The sequence below is a fragment of the Fusarium sambucinum genome, chromosome III (assembly GCF_050947815.1).
Source record: "Fusarium sambucinum isolate potato_lamoka chromosome III, whole genome shotgun sequence".
NCBI lineage: Eukaryota > Fungi > Ascomycota > Sordariomycetes > Hypocreales > Nectriaceae > Fusarium > Fusarium sambucinum.
In genome coordinates, this window is record NC_139292.1 from 4488294 (window position 1) to 4511175 (window position 22882).

At 50.2% G+C, this 22882-nt stretch overlaps 10 protein-coding genes across 10 annotated transcripts; 7 read left to right on the forward strand and 3 right to left on the reverse strand.

Moving 5' to 3' along the window:
• Positions 1-206: 206 nt before the first annotated feature.
• FSST1_011680 (citrate synthase-like protein) lies at positions 207-2232 on the forward strand (the record flags this gene model as incomplete). Its single annotated transcript, XM_083234834.1, has 2 exons — positions 207-641; positions 700-2232. 2 exons carry the CDS (start codon positions 207-209, stop codon positions 2230-2232), a joined length of 1968 nt encoding a protein of 655 aa, XP_083081376.1.
• A 924-nt stretch (positions 2233-3156) lies between these two features.
• FSST1_011681 (mitochondrial 54S ribosomal protein uL30m) lies at positions 3157-3420 on the forward strand (the record flags this gene model as incomplete). Its single annotated transcript, XM_083234835.1, has 1 exon — positions 3157-3420. One exon carries the CDS (start codon positions 3157-3159, stop codon positions 3418-3420), a length of 264 nt encoding a protein of 87 aa, XP_083081377.1.
• A 457-nt stretch (positions 3421-3877) lies between these two features.
• Positions 3878-4978, reverse strand: FSST1_011682 (MRG-domain-containing protein; the record flags this gene model as incomplete). The annotated part of the gene is made up of 4 exons (XM_083234836.1): positions 3878-4050; positions 4105-4220; positions 4269-4540; positions 4634-4978. The coding sequence occupies 4 exons, from the start codon at positions 4976-4978 to the stop codon at positions 3878-3880; spliced, it is 906 nt and encodes a 301-aa protein (XP_083081378.1).
• A 444-nt stretch (positions 4979-5422) lies between these two features.
• Positions 5423-5957, reverse strand: FSST1_011683 (uncharacterized protein; the record flags this gene model as incomplete). The annotated part of the gene is made up of 2 exons (XM_083234837.1): positions 5423-5547; positions 5585-5957. 2 exons carry the CDS (start codon positions 5955-5957, stop codon positions 5423-5425), a joined length of 498 nt encoding a protein of 165 aa, XP_083081379.1.
• An 882-nt stretch (positions 5958-6839) lies between these two features.
• FSST1_011684 (L-aminoadipate-semialdehyde dehydrogenase) lies at positions 6840-10658 on the forward strand (the record flags this gene model as incomplete). The annotated part of the gene is made up of 6 exons (XM_083234838.1): positions 6840-7121; positions 7177-7490; positions 7546-7551; positions 7602-8529; positions 8585-8815; positions 8871-10658. 6 exons carry the CDS (start codon positions 6840-6842, stop codon positions 10656-10658), a joined length of 3549 nt encoding a protein of 1182 aa, XP_083081380.1.
• Positions 10659-11075: 417 nt separating this feature from the next.
• FSST1_011685 (Cnl2/NKP2 family protein-domain-containing protein) lies at positions 11076-11692 on the forward strand (the record flags this gene model as incomplete). The annotated part of the gene is made up of 2 exons (XM_083234840.1): positions 11076-11372; positions 11432-11692. The coding sequence occupies 2 exons, from the start codon at positions 11076-11078 to the stop codon at positions 11690-11692; spliced, it is 558 nt and encodes a 185-aa protein (XP_083081381.1).
• Positions 11693-11869: 177 nt separating this feature from the next.
• FSST1_011686 (uncharacterized protein) lies at positions 11870-12789 on the reverse strand (the record flags this gene model as incomplete). The annotated part of the gene is made up of 3 exons (XM_083234841.1): positions 11870-11915; positions 11965-12382; positions 12489-12789. The coding sequence occupies 3 exons, from the start codon at positions 12787-12789 to the stop codon at positions 11870-11872; spliced, it is 765 nt and encodes a 254-aa protein (XP_083081382.1).
• Positions 12790-13796: 1007 nt separating this feature from the next.
• FSST1_011687 (transcription initiation factor TFIID subunit A-domain-containing protein) lies at positions 13797-15939 on the forward strand (the record flags this gene model as incomplete). Its single annotated transcript, XM_083234842.1, has 2 exons — positions 13797-15632; positions 15685-15939. The coding sequence occupies 2 exons, from the start codon at positions 13797-13799 to the stop codon at positions 15937-15939; spliced, it is 2091 nt and encodes a 696-aa protein (XP_083081383.1).
• A 1022-nt stretch (positions 15940-16961) lies between these two features.
• On the forward strand, positions 16962-18816 carry FSST1_011688 (proteasome regulatory particle lid subunit RPN3; the record flags this gene model as incomplete). The annotated part of the gene is made up of 3 exons (XM_083234843.1): positions 16962-17226; positions 17293-18617; positions 18673-18816. 3 exons carry the CDS (start codon positions 16962-16964, stop codon positions 18814-18816), a joined length of 1734 nt encoding a protein of 577 aa, XP_083081384.1.
• Positions 18817-20615: 1799 nt separating this feature from the next.
• On the forward strand, positions 20616-22661 carry FSST1_011689 (uncharacterized protein; the record flags this gene model as incomplete). The annotated part of the gene is made up of 1 exon (XM_083234844.1): positions 20616-22661. One exon carries the CDS (start codon positions 20616-20618, stop codon positions 22659-22661), a length of 2046 nt encoding a protein of 681 aa, XP_083081385.1.
• Between the last annotated feature and the right edge of the window lie 221 nt (positions 22662-22882).

The following is a 22882-nucleotide window of genomic DNA, read 5'->3' on the forward strand; positions in this document are numbered from 1 at the left end:
TTTCTTCTACTCATCTTCAATCCCTTCCCCAATTCCTCTTCATACCTTCATCTCTCCCTCATACCTAATTCCTTTGAGCCCGCTTCCCCCTTAGAGAGCTCAGAGTGTTTCCTCTCTTCGTAGTCGCTGATACCTTACTTGGTTCCTCCAGCGCTTTCAAATCTTGAACTCCTACCTCCACCACACCGTCGAGCTCGATATTCACAATGGCTGCCGCTGCCTCCAACAGCCTGTCGGCCAACGACAACATTCAGCGCTTTACGGCTTCTAGCCGACCCCTGAGCCCTCTTCCTGAGCACGCTCTCTTCACCGACAAGACACGATGCCTCGTCTACGGTCTCCAGCCTAGAGCCGTCCAGGGCATGCTCGACTTCGACTTCATCTGCAAGCGATCCAAGCCCTCTGTCGCCGGTATTGTCTACACCTTCGGCGGCCAATTCGTCAGCAAGATGTACTGGGGAACCAGCGAGACTCTGCTGCCCGTCTACCAGCAGGTTGAAAAGGCCATTGAGAAGCACCCTGACGTCGACGTCGTCGTCAACTTTGCTTCTTCCCGAAGTGTCTATAGCTCTACCATGGAGCTTATGGAGTACTCCCAGGTCAAGACCATTGCTATCATTGCTGAGGGTGTTCCCGAGCGTGTAAGTCTTTGCCAATTGCAGTTTTACCTCAAACCATCTTGCTAATCAAGAACTCCAGCGAGCTCGTGAGATCGCCCACGTCGCCAAGAAGAAGGGTGTTACCATTATTGGACCCGCCACCGTTGGTGGTATCAAGCCTGGCAGCTTCAAGATCGGTAACACTGGTGGTATGATGGACAACATTGTTGCCTCCAAGCTCTACCGCAAGGGTTCCGTTGGTTATGTCTCCAAGTCTGGTGGTATGTCCAACGAGCTCAACAACATTATCTCCCAGAACACCGATGGCGTGTACGAGGGTATTGCCATTGGTGGTGATCGATACCCCGGTACCACTTTCATCGACCATCTTCTACGATACCAGGCCGATCCCGAGTGCAAGATCCTTGTCTTGCTTGGTGAGGTTGGTGGTGTTGAGGAGTACAAGGTCATTGAGGCCGTTAAGCAGGGCATCATCACCAAGCCCATTGTCGCCTGGGCCATTGGTACCTGCGCCAGCATGTTCAAGACTGAGGTCCAGTTCGGTCACGCTGGTTCTTTCGCCAACTCTCAGCTTGAGACTGCCAAGATGAAGAACGAGCAGATGAAAGAGGCCGGTTTCCACGTCCCCACCACCTTTGAGGATCTCCCCTCAACCCTCAAGAAGGTCTACGATGACCTTGTCTCTCAAGGTACCATCGTTCCTCAGCCCGAGCCTATTGTCCCCAAGATTCCTCTCGATTACTCTTGGGCCCAGGAGCTTGGTCTCATCCGAAAGCCCGCTGCCTTCATCTCCACCATTTCCGATGACCGTGGCCAAGAGCTTCTCTATGCCGGCATGCCTATCTCTGACGTTTTCAAGGAGGATATCGGCATTGGCGGTGTCATGTCTCTTCTGTGGTTCCGCCGCCGCCTCCCCCCTTATGCTTCCAAGTTCCTCGAGATGGTCCTTATGCTCACTGCCGACCACGGTCCCGCCGTGTCTGGTGCCATGAACACTATCATTACCACACGTGCTGGGAAGGACCTGATCAGCAGCTTGGTAGCAGGACTTTTGACAATCGGCTCAAGGTTCGGTGGTGCCCTTGACGGCGCCGCTGAAGAGTTCACCCGTGCCTTTGACAAAGGTCTCAGCCCCCGTGACTTCGTTGACAGCATGCGCAAGGCCAACAAGCTCATCCCTGGTATTGGTCACCGTATCAAGTCCCGAAACAACCCCGATCTCCGTGTCGAGCTCGTAAAGGAGTACGTAATCAACAATTTCCCTAGCCACAAGCTCCTTGACTACGCCCTTGCTGTTGAAACGGTCACGACTTCCAAGAAGGACAACCTCATTCTCAACGTCGACGGTTGTATTGCTGTTTGCTTTGTCGATCTTGTCCGCAATTGCGGTGCATTCTCTGCAGAGGAGGCGGAGGACTACCTCAAGATGGGTGTTCTCAATGGTCTCTTCGTCCTCGGCCGAAGCATTGGTCTTATTGCCCATTTCCTCGACCAGAAGCGTCTGCGAACTGGTCTCTACCGTCATCCCTGGGACGACATCACTTACCTCCTCCCCAACCTCCGGGAGGCTGGTGCCCCTGGTGCTGAGGGCCGTGTTGAGGTTTCTCTGTAAGAAATGGGGAATGATAATGCAATCGGAAAGGGAAGAGATAAGGCGTCGAGCATTTGATGATTTTGTGCCGGCCTGGACGCGTCGGGAAAAAACGACGGTCTGTATGAGAATTCCAATACAATGTAACTAGTGCTGGAGGCCACAAGATGGCACTCCATATTACTCGCTTGATCCTATAGACATGAATGTTGATGTTTGATATGAGACTCTGATTGGCTTACATGTGCTTTGAATTGGTAATGCTTGTCATGTTATGTATGATATCGACTTGGTGAGCTGTAGCGTTAAAACCAAGAATTGTGCATATTTGAACATTTCTAGCAGTTTCATATGACCTGTTTTTATCTTATTGTTTGGCTGCTGTAGACTTTGAAAAGCCCCCCATCAAATCAAAATTGTTTGGCCGTCACTGTAGATCATATTCAGCTTGCTTTGAGTGGGATTTTAATCGGAAGCTGAGGACCATCCCTAATCATATCAACCGAAAACAATCAATCACTAGCACAACTAGTAAACTGCCATTGATTAATAATATAAGTGATGGATTTCTCAATTCTTAGTTCTCAATTAAAGTTGCAATATTAGGTACTGCACTGACCCAACTGTTCCATCATGAGTAAACTCAAAGACGAGGATGTCACATGACATGGTAGCCCCAGAAAGAGTTTAGCGTCTCTGTGGATTTTGACGCCGACCCTGAGCTCATGCTTTGCTGATAGACGACGACTGACGAGACGTGCAAGGCGGGCAGCTGTATCTTCCTGGGAAATCACTCCTCGAGCGCAATTGCAAGGCATTGGTGGTAAGCTGCCTTCTAACAATCCATTCATGACTCGTTCTTACGCACAGCCTTAGACCTAGCGCTACGATTCATCCTCCTACCGACCGATCAACCACCACCGCAAACTGAACTCTTTCCCGACAATGTCTTTCTTTCGCATCACTCTCCACCGCTCGGCCATTGGTCTTCCCGAACGCACACGGGGTGTTCTCGCCGCTCTGGGTCTGCGCCGACGAATGCAAACCGTCTTCCACCCTGTGCACCCACAGTTTGCCGGTATGATTCTCAAGGTCAAGGAGCTTGTTCGCGTGGAAGAGGTGGACCGCGTGTTGAGCAAGAGAGAAGTAAAGGCTGCGCGGACACCAGATGCTGGATTCTACATTGAGAAGGCTGTGCCGAGAATGTGAGGGGACAGAAATTGATACCAAGGAAAAGTTAAACAGGAATGTGTACTATATTGTAATGACGTTTGTACAAAACATGGTGGCAGTTTGGAGGAAATGATAAAATCACGATCAAGACAAAATTTAAGAAAGACTATTGAAAAAAAAATGCTTCGTTCATTTGTTTCTTGGGACCTAAATGAATAATACAAATTTTGGTAAACTAAGATCCTAAAACACCAAAAGAATAATACCAGTTAAAAGACATACGGCGAAGGCCTTCATTATCCTACAACCACGTGTATAACACCGCGTTATCCCAACCATGAATCTCGTTACCTCAAAAGGATGACAATAGAAAAACACTTCGTCTGCCTTGTAGTGCCATGTTGCAAATAATAGTTGCAGGGTACTAATAAGACTGGCCTGTGAGGACTAAAAAGACGACAGAGAACATAGATTAAGGATTGACCGGCAGAATCTAGAAGCTGCGGGCCTTGTCGATGTAGTCCTGGGCTGGAGTTTCATACTCATTTGCAAAGTAGGTTTCGCAGTTGCGTCCCAGCCAGACATTGAATTTGCCAATCTCTTCACGGAGGCGTGACACGGACTGCTGGTCCATGTTGGTTTGCGCAAGCAACTCAGGGAGAGACACTATCAAGGCCAAGTCAGTCAAGAATCGTGGAGAGAAATCAGGAGTACTCATACCGATCAATCGAGCAAGGTGCTCAGCGCCGTAGACGTCACAGACGTTGGTGTACTCGGGGTCAGAATCGGTGTTTTCCCACAGCTTCTTCATTTCCATATACTGGTGGCGTTCAAAGCTGGTCATGGTGAGGATTGGATCATGTTTTTCCGGGGATTAGACTTACCGATAGAGTAGGATCCTGCTAAGGGCCTTCTCAAAGTACTCACGAAGGCCTGCTACGACTTCTTCCAAGATGTCCATGCTGGACGATCCCTCCTCTCGGTGAGGGCGCTCATGGGCAAGGTAGTCTTCGAAAATCTTGGCGACTGGCTTGGAGTGAGGTAGAGGAACTAGCTGATTGTTCTTGGTGATGTTCTCCCAGTCATCGACTAGCATGGCTTGAATGTGATCAGGCACCGGCAAGTTGATCATGGGCTTGTTATGGAAAGCATCCTCCTGTAAAGCAGTTAGCATGGGACGGCAATGGCCAGTGGAAAACAACAGCTATTCTGAGCGAGGAGATCAAAAGTGCTCGAGGGATGTATCTACCATCTCAAGTTGGTCAGGTTGGTCAAATGAGCTCCGCTTGGGCTTATTGGCATGCTTGGAAGGCTTTGAGGACTTGCGACGAGGCTGCTTAGGCTCGGTTGCAACAGGTAGGGGCGCAGTGTATCGGTCATCTTGGATGAGCTTCCCAGAGTCGGTCACATAGCGGTGGTTCTCGGAAGGGCGTGTTGTCAGGAGGTCATTTGGTTCTTTGACGCTTCTGAGCCTAATCTTTCGAGATGACTTGCCGGGATCGACAGACTCGCTTGGCTGGGCCTCCTCGGCTGAGCCCCTGATGTTTGAGATGGGGAAGCCTTGCGATGCAGAGGCCTTACCGGGAGGAAACATTGCGTCGCGGTGTTGTTTCAGGGTAAGATGCAGATATAGAAGGGGAAGGGGAGAGTGTAGATGGGGAAGAAATGTGAAGTTGGGAGGTAATGGAAAGATTATGGTAAATATCAACTGCGGGGGGTTTGTAGTGTAGGATGTAGAAATATGGCTGGGAAGGTGGCAGCTTTTGGTGTTGGAAGAAGGGTGACAGTGATAGATAATAATGCAAATACAGGGGAAGAGTGCCAGTGCTGCAGAGTAGCAGGTTGTAGGTCAATGCTGGATACTGAATCACAAACAAACGCCCCTAAAGGTTTTGGACAGCCCGCTCTATCTGGCCATATAGAAAACCAGACTTTGGCAAAGCCTTGTAATCGCTTCGACTGAGAGGAGAAATTGGGAATAGCGTAATAAAGCGTAGGTGATGCAGCCGTTGAGCAGTCTCAACGCAGCCAACTCACTTCACCTGTTACATGTTACAGCCCAGAACTTCCTGGGAACAACACTCTTATAAAACGCAAAGGGCGGTCGAGTAACGGACGGGAACATGGCAATGAGATATGCCAGAACAAAGATGAAAATAGTGTCTTACCTGCTCAAGCTCCCAATCTTTTCCTCGCCTACCTCCCCTGCCTCCTTGAACAGTGGCCGAGCCTGATCGCTCCTCGCTAACTCTGGCCGACTCAGCACCACTTCGGAGACCCTTCTTTGGCTGCTTCGTGCTCCTTTGAATGTTATGCTTCAGTTGCGCATGAAGCTGTGCAGCCAGCTCTTTGTGTTCGTCGTCAAAAGGCCGGATGCGGTCAACCAGGACCCAGTCATCCCAAGTGTTCTTCCATCCCTTGTAGTGGACTTTATACTTGTATCCGTCACTGGGTTTCTCACCTTGCTGGACGTCCATGATCTTGGCCTCATAGAGCATGTCCATATGGAAACACAGAACCTTTTCATCCTTGCTAAAAGGCGGAGGCGCCGGTTGTTGACGCGCTGGAGCCATGATGATGCCGGTTGTGGTTGTGATGTGATTGTTGAGTGTTGAAAGAGAAGAGAAGAGTTGAAGTTGTCAGAAAGGGAAGAAGTGAATGGGGAAAGAAAAGACGGAACAAGAAGCAAATGTCAACTACCTCTAAGCACGGATACCCTTTGAAATCTGTATGCGGGTATGCTTTCTTGTCGAGTTTAATGGGTGCTGACAACGGTCCAAGTCTGAGATCAATCAACAGGATGAGATGAGAATGAAGCTAATAGGTTGATACATGGAGGACAGTCTAGTTTTGCATCAACAATTACGGCAAGGTTCATACGGATACGGTAGGAAGGTACACAATTAGGTACTTTTAGTGTAGGTAGGTCGCGTTAATGAGGGAACAGGGGGTGTGCTTCTTCTTTTCACTGCACGCGAAGACCCGACGCGACAGGATAGGATAGACCACCCCCCTTCTTTCTTTAGAGTGCGGATAGGACCCGGACTCAGACCCAGCCTTTTGGGTGTGATAAGATAAGAGGCAAACCTAAGCCATGGAAGTATCATGAATGATCCAATAGAAACATCAAGGTTGTGGAGAATTCAAAGTGTTGCCCGCAGTATGTATGTAGTGCAGTATCAGAATTATAGTGGGAGGCTCTCTAACTTTTCCAATGGAGACCTCTACATCACTGGGGAAAAGCAAAGCCCTGCTAAAAGTGTTGATCCCCGCTGGGCCGATCTCGCAAGGTCTTAGAACTGACGTGAGTCAATTGGACGCCGCCTCTCACCAAAAAGTTTCTTGAACTTGCATATAGGGCAGTGAACAACTTATTCACCTTCAAAAACCCTCCCTTTATTCAGCCTGACTCTACAACCCTCACATATAGCCATTGCTTCAGGCAGCTATTCACAATGGCCAACATTCCCGATCCCACTGCTGATTTGGACTGGACCTACGATGGCAGTATCATTGAACACTTTGCCCGAAATGCGGAAGCACACCCTGAAAGGACTTGTGTAGTAGAAACCAAGACCTCAGACGCCCCAGAGAGGCGATTCACATACAAGCAGATCTATGAAGCTTCTAATATCCTGGCCCATCATTTGACCGAGGCCGGAGTTACCAATGGCGATGTCGTCATGATCTGGGCTCATCGCTCTGTCGATTTGGTTGTGGCTATCATGGGCACTCTTGTGAGTCCATACCCCGATGACATAGTTGAAGCAGAAACTAACAAGAGAAAAAAAGTCATCGGGTGCTACATTCTCAGTTCTTGACCCTCTTTACCCTCCTAGCAGACAACAGATCTATCTTGAAGTTGCTCAACCTTGTGCTTTGGTCAACATCGCAAAGGCGTCCGATGAAGCTGGACCACTTGCTCCTCTTGTAAGGAGATATATCGACGAGGAGCTCAACCTCAAGACCGAAGTCCCCTCACTAAGAATCGGAGATGATGGTATCTTAGCAGGAGGTGAGATCAATGGGGCCGATCTTTTTGCTCAAGTCCGATCCAAGGCTGCATCTCGCCCCGACGTTACTGTTGGCCCTGACAGCAACCCCACGTAAGTTTAATCAGTTTACACTTATCTACCCTCTTTACTAACTATCAATTCACAGTCTCAGGTTTGTTTCTCTTATTTGAATTCATAGAGGTATAATTAACCCCATAGCAGTTTCACCAGTGGCTCAGAAGGCAAGCCCAAGGGTGTCTTGGGACGCCATTACAGTCTCTGCAGATACTTCCCCTGGATGTCAGAGAGATTCAACTTGACATCTGAAAGCAAGTTCACGCTTCTTTCTGGAATCGCCCATGACCCTGTCCAGCGAGACATCTTCACACCTCTCTTCCTTGGCGCTCAACTTTTGGTGCCTTCCAAGGAGGACATCCAGCATGAAAAGCTCGCCGAATGGATGCGCGAGCACAAGCCTACCGTTACCCACCTAACACCAGCCATGGGTCAAATTCTAGTAGGAGGTGCAACAGCCGAGTTCCCATCGCTCGACAGGGCATTCTTTGTTGGTGATGTTCTCACCACCAGAGACTGTCGACAGCTTCGAAAGCTCGCCGAAAACGCCAACATTGTTAACATGTACGGAACAACCGAGACACAAAGAGCTGTCAGCTACTTCGAGATTCCTAGCCGCTCCAAAGACCCCAACGCTCTAGAGGCTCTTGGAAACACCGTGCCTGCCGGCAAGGGAATGCAGAATGTACAGCTTCTTGTCATCGATCGCCAGGACCGCAATAAAATTTGCGGACTTGGCGAGGTTGGTGAGATTTACGTGCGTGCCGCTGGTCTTGCCGAGGGATACAGAGACAACGCAGCACTGAACGCGGAAAAGTTCATCACCTCTTGGTTTGTTGAACCGAACAAGTGGGTTGAGGCCTATGCGAACTTGAACAAGGACGACCCTCGACTCAAGGGTTATGTTCCTCGTGATCGTCTTTACCGCACAGGCGATTTGGGACGTTACCTCGAATCTGGAGATGTTGAGGCTACCGGTCGAGCTGATGATCAGGTCAAGATTCGTGGCTTCAGAATTGAGCTCAATGAAATCGACAGCAACCTTAGCCAAAATCCATTGATCCGAGACTGCAAGGTACGTCTACAGCAATACGCACCCACTAACAAGGCAATTTACTCATTCTCAATAGACTCTTGTGCGAAGAGACAAGAACGAGGAGCCAACTCTTGTCAGCTACATTGTTCCTGAGTTGAACGAGTGGCCCAAGTTTCTCAAGACCCAGGGGCTCGAAGACGTCGAGGACGAGGGAACCGATATCGGACCTACCAAGGTTTACTTCAAGCGTTTCCGACGTATGCAAACAGAGGTTCGCGACCACTTGAAGGGTCGACTGCCTGCTTATGCGGTCCCTACTACTTATGTAAGTCCCAAGCACAGTCTCGTTCAGTGCGACCCAGTTATTAACACATCACCAGATCACATTGGAGAAGCTTCCTCTGAACCCTAACGGAAAGGTCGACAAGCCTAACCTGCCCTTCCCTGATATTGCAGAGCAGACCGAGGATGCCACCGAGGAGGATCTGAAGCGTTGGGAGAGCCTCTCCCCCACAGAGCAAACAATTGCCACAAACTGGTCTGAACTCATTCCTGGTCTCAACGCAAAGACCATCGCTCCCCAAAACGACTTCTTCGATCTTGGTGGTCACAGTTTGCTTGCTCAGCAAATGCTCCTGAGTGTGCGAAAGACGATTGGCGTAAATGTCTCTATCAACACCCTTTACGAGCACCCTAGCCTCTCCGGCTTCAGTGCTCAGATTGACAGGCAGCTCAAGGGCGGTGCTGCTGGTGAGTCAGAGGAGGACAAGAACCCCGAGTACGCTCGGTCTCTCTACGAACTACTTAAGGGGCTTCCTTCTAAGTACCAGTCAGCCGACCCATCTACTATCCGTGCCAAGGCCAAGCCCGTTGTGTTCCTTACTGGTGCTACTGGCTTCTTGGGTGCCTATCTGATTAAGGATATCCTCTCGCGTACCAGTCGTCAAATTCACCTAATTGCCCACGTCCGAAGTGTCAAGGACCCTAAGGGTGCCTTCTCTCGTCTTCGCCGCTCCCTCGAGGGCTATGGTATGTGGCGAGATGAGTGGGAGTCCCGCCTGAGCTGCGTTGTTGGCGACCTTGGTCAACCAAACCTTGGAATCGAGTCATCTGTGTGGAACAATTTGGCTCAGACTGTCGATGTGGTTATCCACAATGGTGCTGCCGTCCACTGGGTCAAGCGATATGCCGATATGAAGACAGCCAACGTCAACTCTACCATCGATGCCATGAAGCTCTGTAACGAAGGAAGGCCCAAGACCTTTACCTTTGTGAGTTCGACCAGTGTGCTTGACACTGATCACTATGTCAACCTCTCAGACAAGCAGATCAGCACCGGTCAGGGCTCTATCCTTGAGGAGGACGACATGATGGGCAGCCGCACTGGTCTTGGAACGGGTTACGGCCAGACCAAGTGGGTTTCGGAGCAGCTTGTTCGTGAAGCCGGAAGAAGGGGTCTCCGTGGTACTGTTGCACGACCAGGATACATTCTGGGTGATATTGAGACCGGTGTCTGCAACACTGATGATTTCTTGATCCGAATGCTCAAGGGCTGTATCCAGCTTGGCGTCCGGCCTCATATCGTAAACACAGTCAACGCTGTACCAGTGAACCACGTCGCCAATGTCGTCGTGGCTTGTGCGCTTAACCCTCTACCCAACGGTGTCCATGTTGCTCATATCACTGGTCACCCTCGTCTAAGAATGAACGAGTACTTATCCAGCCTCGAGTACTATGGCTACAAGGCTCCCGAGGTCGATTACACTCAGTGGAAGGATGAGTTGGAGAACTACGTCACAGCTGGTGGACAAGCAAAGGATCAGGAGCAGCATGCTCTGATGCCTCTGTACCACTTCTGTGTCAACGATCTCCCCGCCAACACCAGAGCCCCTGAGCTTGACGATTCGAACACCGTCAAGATTCTCAAGGAAGACGCTGAGCACTGGACCGGCATCGACGAGAGTTCAGGTTACGGTATCTCGCGAACAGATATTGGAAGATTCCTGAACTTCTTGGCCGAGACTCAGTTTGTCTCTTGGCCCACAGGACGAGGAAGGCCACTTCCCGAGGTCAACCTGACGACAGCGCAGCTCGAGGCTGTTGGTGCCGTTGGTGGTCGCGGTGGCAGTGGTGCTCCTGCTGCTACAGCTGCCGCTCCCAAAGTCTAAGCGAAAGCTCAAGATACTAAAAGTTATTTGATTAAGCGGCTAGTTTGCTTTTAGAGTCGGTTGGAAATCGTCAGGATTGTATATGTAGAGATAAACACAATATACCGGCTTATAACATCGAAGTTTAATAATACTTTTATGCAAGTTGTGAAACTTAACATGCCTGATTCAGTTTAATGCTGTCTTTCAGTAAAATTCATGTAAATTGGTCCCGTCGCTTCGCCTGTCTGGTACTTGTTACAGTCATTGCAGTAGTCGTGTGGTGGGGCACTTAACGCGCTTCGCTTTCCCATCGCGTCGTGGTTGTATCCTACCTGGTAGGTACTCAGTGTCGACACATAGCATCAATCATTAATCTAGCAACCGCAAAATATTCTTGACTCAATAAATTACCGCACTGGTTCCTCGCCCATCAAAATGGCACCTACAGAGGCTGAGCTCCTAGCGAATTACCTTATTCAACCTTCGACTCTGACCGCCATCACAACCCTCGAGCAGTTCAAGGCTCTCTTCCCCCGTCCGCTGCAGTCATCACCACAAGTCCGATCTTTATTTCGAGACCTACAAGCACAGCGTGCAGATGTCCTGGACCAAGTTGCTGAAAATATCGCCGATGAAGCAAAACGAAGTCTTGCAATGCGGCGGGAAGTCCTGCGAGCCAAACGTGAGGCAGAACGAGAGGATGTAGATGCCGAAATTGAAATGGAGCGCGCAGTAGGTCCCTCTACTATATACGATTTAGTCGGGATACTGACCATGGACTTCTTTGACAGCTTTTTGGCGATGCATCAGGAGCAGCAAGTGCCAAGCATACCCTCAATTCTGTTATTCCCGAACTAGAAGGAGCAGCAGGCGCCCTGGAAGCTGAAATTGAAAAGTTACAGGAGGAAGAGGCAGCCCTGCTCGAGTCTGTGCAACAAACTGTAGGGGCGCTAAGCGATCTACGATATGGCAAATTCTCCAATTGGCAGATAAGCGACGAAGTCATCGACGGCCTGAAGAACGTCGAAGCAGCTTGCGAGAACAAATCATAAATCACTGGTCATTTCACTGACGATACGATGGGTTTGTACAAAAGGCATGAGATCATTCATTCTTTTCGATAAAACTTGTCATTATTATGCAACAACTCAATACTTTTTGCAGGCATATGCATGCTCGCTTGATACGGTTCAATCATTAAAGCCCATCAAGTAATTGCCAGCAGCAATTTATCGGGCGGGCTGAGCACCGTTCGCGCCTTGCATGCGACGGGACCTGTCTGATGTTAATCTTCATGGATCACCAGTGGAAGGGGAAGACTCACATCATGGCGCGGCTGCCAAAAGACACAACAAGCATGAAAAGCCAGTTGGGAACGAGGTTCATAGCCCACATCAAGTAACCGAAGGGAATGGCCAGGCCATGCTCGGCCAGCTTGCCGTTCACGGGGTGGAACCAGGCGCTGGTATGAAGGTGGAACTCGTCCTTGCTACCAGAGGCCTGGAGGGCGACCAGAGTGTCGGAGGTGGTGGTGGTCACGTTGAGTCTCTTGCTGTAGACATCGACAGCTGCGGGCTCAGGAAGCATCTCGAAAACGTAGAGGCTGGGAGGGCCAGCAGACCAGGAGTTGCAGAGGATAGGCTGGTGGTCGCAGTTCAAGTAAGCCATATGAGGGGTGTTGTCGAGGAGCGCAAACTTGGCGGCGGTCTCGTTGAAGGCCTGCTCGACAGCTCCGCATCGACCTTTTGTCATACGTTAGCTTGTGGCCAATTTGGGAGATATGGGGGACGAGTGCAAATCGCATAGCACGTAGAGTGTCGCGATTATGTCGCAGGTCATCAAACATACCATAGCAGGTCTTGTTTCCACCAGAGACGAGCAACCACCACTCCTCGGGAGTAGTGGCGCCAGCGGAAACAGGCTCGTAGAGGGTCTCCTTCCAGTTGTCCAGAGTCAAGACGTTGAGTCTCATGGCACCAGCCTTGGCCTCGGCGGCAGCAACGGGGTCATGGTGGGCTGGGTTAGGAATGTAGGAAGCGAACTGGCCGATGACATTCTGGAATTGGGCCTTGTACTGATCAATGGGAGAGTCCTGCGCGGCAGCGAGGGCGGGCAGAGCCGCGAGAACAGTAGACGATGAGAAGCGCATTGTGGCGGGTGATGAGAATTAATGGCGCAAGCTAACTAATCAATGTCGGTCGGTTTTGAGGAGGATGGACTGGAGAGGAACAGAGAAGAGAAGAAGACAACACAACCCAGAAGATGGATGGATGGACGGGAGCCGGTGGATAAAGTAAAGACCCTGGCGGAAAAGCTGGACCGGAGCTGGACCCTTGTATCGTTGGGGATATCGGGGCTTTTCCTTACCTTGTCTATTTGCCAGAGCTTACAGAAACTACCTACCTAGACTTAGTACGTCTTCATTTGCTGTGCCTTGTTTGGCTAAAGCCCTGAAGAGCAAAGTGAGCTTACAATACATAGTACCTAGCAATAGCTGCTATGAATGTTAGCCCGTTGATAGACAAACTCTAGTCTAGAATGTACTTAAGCTCTAGCTTGGAGAGCATCACAAGGCGCTTTCTATATACTATGGAGGTATAGTGATCTATTCAAACCTATTGGATCGCGTGGGATTGAAATGACCACGAATTGTGTATCTAAGTTCCAGGAGTTATCAACTCACCGCAGGAACCCGAAGCGAGCCATACCTACATACTGCAGCTCAACTCAAGATCCGCAAAACCAATGATGACAGATGACAACAAACAATCGAAGTATCGATAGCTCCAGACTTTCATGACAAGTGCTTGTGAACTAACCCAGATCGTATTAGACGATTTCCAATTAATCTGACCCCACACAGAAAGGTAAGCAATGTTTCCCAACAAAGAGAAGCCAGTTGCAAAGTCATCATACAGTTAAACCGACATTTTGCCGTGTCCTGGTACTGGCTGGGCTGACTTCATTAACGCGTCTCAACTTGTGGAGTTCGTTATTCACGAACCGCGGCCAGAGCTTGATTACACACAGGCTGTCTGTTATCTTAATTCTTCTAGACACACAACTTTACGTTTTGTATACTTTGTCCAGATTGTATTGTTGTCTTGTCCGTATCGCCTTGCTCTGCTTTGATTTACCTATTTTATCCTATCCATCATGAATCCGCAAATGGGCCAGCAAGGCCAAGGTCAAGGCCAACCACAAGGCCAGCAAGCCGCTGCAGGACAGCCTCAACAGCGTCCACCGCCTATGTATCAACCGGGACAGATTCGAGCGTTGCCTACATTGAGCGAGGAAGAGAAGTCCAAGTATGAAGCCGGATTACAGGGACTCTGGAACAAGGCGAACGGGTCACCTCAGAACAGCCAGGAACATATTGCAGCGCGACAGAAGATTATAGAGTTTTCCAAAATGCTCATCACCAAGATCCAGTCGAGGCGTACCCAGATGGCAAGCCAAAATGCGCAGAATCAGCAGGCTCGCCCTCAGCAGATGCAACAAAACGCCGCCGGGCAGGCGACACCTCAAGCACAGCCCCAGCAGCAAGCAGCTGGCGCCACGGCTGGCAACCAGACAACTGGAGCAGCCGCTCAACAGAACCGAATTCCCGAACACATCCTCCAGCATATTGCAAAGATAAACTTCCGTGCACCCGCCCAAGTAGCAGAGAAATCAGGCGCCGACGCGAATAAATGGGTAGAGGAGATAAAGCAACGCTATACCCGGGCACTCATGACCATGGATAACAGCAAGCAAAAGGTTGCGCAGATTGACAAGCTCATTAATGAGAGAGCTGCTGCTGGAACACCGTTCAAGGAGGACGAGTTGAGGCAGCTTCAAATTAGGAAGGAGCAGCAACTCAAAGCACATTCTGATGCGCATAAGTGGGTTGACAGCGTCCGCAAGCAACAAGGTAACCTGCAAGGCACTGGCCAGGCACAGGCACAGGCACAAGCACAGGCGGCACAAAACGCGGCGAGAGCTTCTCAGCAACCCGCTACAGGTCAACAGGCGACCGCAACACAACAACCGCCACAGGCTCAACCACAGCAGCAACAAACTCAGCAGCAGCAGCAACAAACTCAGCCGCAGCAATCGCAAACTCAATCACAGGCTCCACAAAACCAACCTCAGGCAGCTCAAGTCCAAAACAACCAGAATAACGCTCCGCCAGTGAATGCTGCTGTCGAGGTTGCCAAACAACAGTTAGCCGCGGTGGGTCGAGCATCCCCTGCCAACGGAAACCCAGGAGCGGCACCAGGACAAGTGCGCCCGGCGCAAGGAACTCCTCAACCGGGACAGCAACAACAATTACCACAAGCGCCAGTTCAGGTCAAACAGGAACCTGGCACTGCTCCCGCCAATCCTGCGATAGTTCAAGCAGCTGCGCATAATCAAGCCGGAACACCAACTCAGCAGAGCGCCCCGCGCATCCCTACACCACAGCAAGCCGCCGCCGCAGCTCCAACAACAGTGCCAGGTCCTCAGCGAGCTCTCAGTCACTCTGCTGCTATAGAAATGGCGAACAAGACCATTAACACTCCTGGGAGTGCGCAGCTGCCTGGTCGCCCCGCCGCAGCCGGAACACCAACACCAGGCAGCGCAGTGAATCAAGGCGTGATGGGGCCAAATGTTCCCCAGCAGCCGACTCCGCAGGGTCACCCTCACGCACATCCACCGCAGCCTCAACAAACACCGATGCAATCCAAGATGCCCATCCCCAAGGTGCTTCCTGACAAGGCCACTGCCGTGCCTCAGGGTGTTTCGGTCGGAGGCGGAGTGAATGCCGGCCGCCCCACCATGACTCAAGGAAGCGGAACGCTGGGTGGTGTCATGAATCAGCCTGCGATGGCCAGAATTCCAGCCTACAACCACGAAGCCGAGGGGGATCACGTTTTGAGCAAGAAGAAATTGGATGAGCTGGTCCGACAAGTGTGCGGAGGGGCAGCCGAGGGGCAGGATGGAAACCTGCTCACCCCTGAAGTGGAAGAGGTAAGCACATTCATTTTCTAAGAATCGGGCGAGATGGCTAACTTAATTTCAGAATGTTTTGAATATGGCAGACTCGTTTGTTGACAGTGTCCTACATGCAGCCTGTCGAAACTCAAAGGAGCGCGGGTCTAAGGTGCTCGAGATCCGCGACATTCAACTTGTGCTAGAACGAACTTACAACATTCGTGTCCCTGGCTACTCGTCTGACGAGCTCCGTACTGTCCGAAAGATCCAACCATCTACTGGATGGATTGCCAAGATGAGCGCAGTTCAGGCTGCCAAGGTCATGCCGGGTAAAGGCGAATGAACCACGGAAGGTTTGGGAAATAGGAGACGCTCAGGCGAACCAAAAGCAACAAGATGTATTTTGCATTTCCAAAGATAGGCGTTGGGTGTATACCCGGAACAAACTGGCGTAATAGGGGTGGGTTTTCGGTCAGGTACGAAGGCTGATTTTCTCATTAGAGGGTACACCAGAATACATACAAGATTGCTTGGCATCCGAGAGAAATACTCTGTTGACTAGGAATGTCGATAATAGAAGATCGTTGGCTTTGCAAAATTTCCTATTACAACTGTCTATGAACATCGCAACATAAATCATTTTACGGTGTAAAACTCCAGTGAAATTTAGTTCCATATCCCTCTTGACTAGTTTATGTTACTGCACTTGTGCGTTAATTTAGTGGTAGTATTGTATTATATGTCGTATGAATGAAATATGTACTTCGCTCTAAGTTTACATATCATGGTCTTGTTAGTGTTCCAATAAGTTAGCATGTCTCATATAAAATGCATAACTCCCTCTGTGATTTATGCAAGTCGCCAACTGCAGGCAACATCGAGACGTCACTGTTTGAGCCCCACAAAGCTGTCAGCTTATTAAGGTAGCGCCCTCTACTTTGGAGGTACTTGCTTGTGTAGCGGAACCACCATCTGAAGCAAGTATCTTTCACTCCAATTCAGTCTCTTTCCGTTGTCGCCTCAGTTGCCCACTGGCCAGTCATCAAGCCCCGGTCCCCATTTGGTGAGCTAGCACCAGCAACGAGCAGCTGCATCACCTTGAACCTCTCTCAATCTCATTACAAACTCACCACGACGATCACTGTCTCGACCTTGCCGACAGTCTTCCCCCTCGACAACCATATTGTGCCTGAAATCTCGGTATATCATTTACCGTTCTCGCCAACTCCCTTTAAACTCAATTACGCAGACGCTGCGACAAGTCGAGGCGCGCGCACGACTCGATCTTCTGCCACTATCGTCATCCACAGCTCCTACTCCGATAGTTTCAGCCTTATTACTTCGCATCACACATAGAAACTCATCATGCCGCCCAGCAAGGCACCAAACAACAATGGCAAGAAGCCCGCCAGCAACAACGTTCAGAAAAACAAGGACGTTGAGATGACGGACAGCACGAAGCCCAAGGGCAAGAAGCCTGCCAAGGACGGTGACGAGGAGATGACAGTTGTCGTCCCTCCTTCCAAGTCGAAAAAGCCTGAAAAGGCAACGGCTGATGCCGAAGGCGACGTGTCAATGGGTGAGGAAGAGGAAGAGGAAGAGGTCGACCCTGTTGTGCAGACCATCGCAGGTGAGTAGAGCTTGTAAGAGCTCAACAAGGTCGGCTAGAGCAAGTACTGACATTACATTTCGACAGATATCAAGAGCAACTTTGCTTTGATAGACCGTGCCGTGGCCCACTTCGATGCCAGATTCTCCCTCCGCGCCCTGAGATCTATCTCCATTATTCGGAAGCGTTTGACCCCCGATATTATTGCCCAGGTCATATCCGAGGCTTTCCCTGCTACCGCCAACTCAAGTGCTATCGCCAAGCCACTGCTGGCTGCCATTGAGCGCGAGGATGTTACCCTTGGCCGACAGAGTGGTTCAGAGATGGAAATCGACGATGCCAAGACATCTGGAAAGAACGGTTCCAAGAAGGAGGCAAAGGATCTCATTCCTGAGGTCGATATCTTCCTCGGCATCCTCGTCCAGGTCTACCTGTTCGACTCAAAGCAGTTCCAGCGTGGAGCTGACTTCTCCAAGTACCTTTCGGACAGAGTGCAGTCTCTCAACCGCCGCACACTGGACTCTTTGTCCGCCAAGGTCTACTTCTACTACTCCATCTTTTGCGAGCAGATCGCCCCTCTCCCTCCGTCTCCCCAATCTCCCGTGGTCGCCATTCGACCGACTCTCCTCGCCGCCCTTCGGACTGCCGTGCTACGCAAGGATGTCGACACACAAGCCTCAGTCATCGTTCTTTTGCTGCGAAATTATCTCTCGACTTCGCACATTAACCAGGCTGATCTCCTGGTCTCTCACACTCAGTTCCCTGAAAACGCTGTCAACAACCAGGTAGCACGTTTCCTTTACTACCTTGGTCGTATCCGCGCTGTCCAGCTGCGATATACTGAGGCCCATGAGCATCTCACTGCTGCCACCCGAAAGGCTCCATCTAGCAGCTGCGCCCTCGGCTTTGCCCAGACTGCAACCAAACTCCTTTACGTTGTGGAGCTGTTGATGGGTGACATTCCTGACCGAGCCATGTTCCGTCAGCCAACAATGGAGGCTGCTCTCCAACCTTACTTCTTGTTGGTCAAGTCAGTCAGAGTTGGTAACCTCGAGGACTTTGAGACAGCGATTGCTGACCATGCCGATACCTTCCGGCGGGATGGCACATACAGCCTTATCCTGCGTCTACGACAAAACGTTATCAAGACAGGTATCCGCATGATGTCTTTGTCTTACTCTCGTATCTCCCTTCGGGATATCTGCATTCGTCTCCAGCTTGGCAGCGAGGAGTCGGCGGAGTACATTGTTGCCAAGGCTATTCGCGACGGTGTGATTGAGGCTACCCTTGACCGCGAAAGGGGTTTCATGAAGAGCAAGGAGGTTGGTGATGTGTATGCTACCCGTGAGCCTGGTGAGGCTTTCCACGACCGAATTCGAGCTTGTCTAGCTCTCCACGACGAGAGTGTCAAGGTATATACATCCATGTTCACACAGACAGCAGCAAGCTAATCTATTTCTCATTTAGGCCATGCGATTTCCCATGAACCAACATCGTCTCGAGCTCAAGAATGCCCAGGAGGCTCGAGAGCGTGAGCGTGAGATGGCCAAGGAAATACAGGAGGGCGATTTGGACGAGGATGACCTCGGCGGAGAATTTGATGGTATCTAAGTTGGTGACGTCTGTATATCGTCTACCCTTGATAACGCATAGAGGTTCTCTTTGCGGACAGCATCAGCCTGCCTTACTTGGCTGTAATTTTTACTTATGACCCGTTTGGCGCTTAGAGTGATGGTGGTTGTGTGCCGGAACTCGGTGATAGAAGGGAGGAAGTTTTGAGGGGTCTAGAGGTAAACATGGCCCCCATGTATGTATTAAATGCTTGGTACAGAGAAGTTGAATTTGAGAGCATAAATTCGCTTTCTCCATGTTTGCTCTCGGATCCTTGGTGATTTACCCGTGCCCAATGATGTGTGCCTATGGCAGACACTTGCTATATTTGAATATGTAAATGTTGAGGATACTGTCGTTTTGATTCAGTGTGGCGCCGATGATAGTGCAGTAACATCCTCATCAAGGCATAGTCCATGTCGTATCCCTCTGACTGGCCCCTGCACGAGGGTTTCGTGTTCTTTCTCTATGTGTTGGTCCTTTGTTCGGTTAGTGTGTTGGACGCAGCGGCTTTGTAGGACTCAGTATATGATCTGGTTTAATTGACATTTTGTCAACAAGTGGGGAGCTGGCGCAACGGTAGCGCGTCAGATTCCAGTGCTCTGCTAACTCAGCAGTTGTCCTCGGGGATTCCTGAAGGTTATCGGTTCAAATCCGGTGTTCCTCACATATCATCACATCCGCATCTTAACAGATGTGGCATCATTATTTTTCCACTCTCACCTTTATTTCTCCTTTTCTCTTCTTTTTTTTCAAACAAGGATTCTCTTACATCGTGTCCACTTGAGGCCAGTTTTCAATTGCTTCATACATCAAAACTTGGGGAGCTGGCGCAACGGTAGCGCGTCAGATTCCAGTGAGCTGTCCAACAGCTTCTTTGGGGATTCCTGAAGGTTATCGGTTCAAATCCGGTGTTCCTCATGTTGTTTCTTTTTGTCTGTTGTTCCGTTGACATTGCAATGTCGTATTGATTGTTTTTCTTGGCTATTATCTGGGTAGTCTTCCTTGCCAGAAGTATATATTATATGCGGTGATTGATTCATGTATTCTGTGCTTTAAAGAGTGAAGGTTGAATGAAGGTGGTAAGAACATATACATCAGAAGAAATAGTTTCGAATTTTTCCTACCCTAAAGCTCTTGTGAAAGTCCTCGAAACATCAGACAGACATATGAGGTGGGGGCAACAACCTCAATGCCTGCCACGACTAAGGCGTCAAGGACATTGCAGAACAAAGAACGTTCTTGTTGGGCAGATCCGGATATACAGTGTCATTTCATCACTGCGAATTGACAATCTCACGCCCTTGTATCGACAAGTGTGGGTCATCCATGTGGTTGCCTACAGTAAGATATTGCTGAGCCACGATCTTCATATCAGATCACTACTTGAATCTCACCGATATTAAGAACAATTCACCTTGTACAGCCGCAGTTTTGAATGAATGAATGGCATATACCATGAGAGGCTAGTTTGTTTCCATGCAAGCGTATATGCCGAGTTAAACAGAAGCCGATCGAATCTCAAAGCAGCCTGATCAAAGCTCGAGGTTGACTCACGGAGTGGAAACACGATTGACATCGATACCGATTTACGCCCTGCACTTGACATATGTCCAAGGACCCTTAGTCAAAGACATTGGTACCCACATGTAAGGCTGAATGAAACTAGCCTTTGATATACAAATCTGCAGTTGATTAGCCGCTATATAAGTAACCGCCGCTACTGTAGTATAAGCCCAACTCACAAAGACACCATATCAAAGCTTGACGTACAAGAATCCAAACTCGCAACCTCCGATATGTCTACTGCTACCGAGTTGCGGCCTATTGAGCCGCCCTCGTTCTCCATCTCATCCCAACACGCAAATGTATCACCTCCATTGAGCAAACACAACGACACGGTTAACATGGAAGAGGCAGTCCGCCTTGCTTACCTCTGCCGCAAAAGTCTCATCGACCTCGACCAGCACTTACCCGGCTTCAATCCCTCTCATCCCTTCACTGCAGATGAGATCATTGCCCTGCCACTGAATAAGCACCGTATCGACGACGCTCTCCATGATCTTCCTCGTCGCAAATCTGCTCGCCACAACTTGGCCGTAGCTATTGCCCCGATGCTTTATCCTGTGCACGAAGGTTCGCTGACAGCCATTATCCGCTTTGATGCGGACCGTGTACGCCTCCGTGCTTGGGCCGCCCTGCAGCGACGATATGATATGTTGATGGCCACTATTCGGAACGGCCACACTACCAAAGGTCTGTCCAGCGGTGCTGCGCCTGGTGTGCAAGCACCTGTCTGGGCTTCCCGTATCCTGTCTCAAGGTGTCTGGGACCCTGCAAAGCACCCCGTCTCTCTCGACGGCGTGCCAGCCATTCCCATGCCCGTCGAGATCGCCCACGAGACTGATCTTGCCCCGTTCTTGAGCCATCTCGAGAGCGGCGGAACACATGAGCTTGATGGCCACGAGAAGGGCTTTGAACTCGACGGTGGACGAGGTGAGCCGTACTATGGTGTCAAAGGCGCCGAGTTCCGTAAAGGTGTTGTCTACGAAGATGGCCGTATGGACCTTTGCAAGATGGTTGTTGGCCCTGACCACATTGGCAAGCTGATGGACTCACTTCGACCAAACGAGTTCGTCCAGCATTTCCTTCTGGGCAATAACATCATTGGTCCCGTCGGAGCTCATGAGATTGCCAACTTTATTATCGACCACCCTGACCGAATGGACACTTGGTATCTTGCTGGTAATTGCATTGATGGACCGAGCTTCAAGGTTCTTGTCAACGCCATGGTAAAATCCGAGGCCATCACTAACGTTTGGCTGAAACGCAACCCGCTTGGCCCAGACGCCTCGGAGGATGTGTATCGCCTCATTACCGGCGTCAAGAATTTACGAACACTCGACCTTGACCAGACCCAACTCGGCGATAGAGGAGTCGCAGATCTTTTCAGCCGCTTGGCTGGCCATAAGATGCCCGAGGGTGCCAAGCTTCCCCTTAAGCACATCTATCTCAACGGCAACGGAATCTCGACTACAGGCGCCAAAGCCATTGGCAAGTTCCTTTTGTCGCCGCACTGCAGCTTGACGTCCGTTTACATGTCATCAAATCCATTTGGTGACGATGGCGCAGACGCCCTTGCCCAAGCACTGCCAAAGGCACCGTATCTGGCTCGATTGCTCTTACAGTCGATTGGAGTCAGCACCAAAGGTACCATTGCGCTGTGCAAGGCTGCTGCCGGGCATCCTACACTCGAGGTGTTTGATCTTGGCCAGGCATATGCTACCCAGGATCTCGGACAGGCCTACAACTACATCGAGGATGGAGCTGTGCCTGCAATTCAGAGCTTGGTGCAGACCAGGAGCCATCTGGCTTACATCAACTTTGGACACATGCCAATGACACCTCCGGCAGTTATGGTCATATCGGAAGCAGTTCTTAAGAGCCCAACCCTCGTCTGCTTTTCGGCCCATTCGGTTCTGCCAGACCCAAGCCTCAAACCGGCAACCTTTAAACCCACAGTTGACACTCGTTTCGCCAACCCAGCTGAGCAGACCAAGCCACAGATCGAGTTGAACAAGGCCGTGCAGGATCATCTTGTTGCCAATGTGAAGGCCCGATACGGTGAGGACACATCGTACAACCAGTTCATGGAGGAGGAGCGACGATGGCTCGTCAGTGACAAGACTGACGTACGCAAAATTGACAGTGTGTATCGTAATCGTGATGCTGGACTTGCTCGTCGTCGACTCCTGACCTTGATTAAGAACTGGGAGGAGGGTGATGAGACTCTGGACCGAGTTATGCGTGCTCATGCGCCAAGTTGCTCCTTGCACCGACACTGATTTGAGCAGTGCCAAGTGTATCAGAGCGAGCATTTACTCAAGCCCAGGCGGTCTTGATTGAACCGGCCAAAAGATAGAGAGCAGTCAGTCCTTACCGTTGATATAATTCGTATTATCTAGTTAGTATTAGTGGTAGCAACTCAAATTGAAAATGAAACCCAAAACAAGATTGTCTTGAACTTTATCGTGTTACTTCCGAGTTTCTTAGTGATTGAGTACCT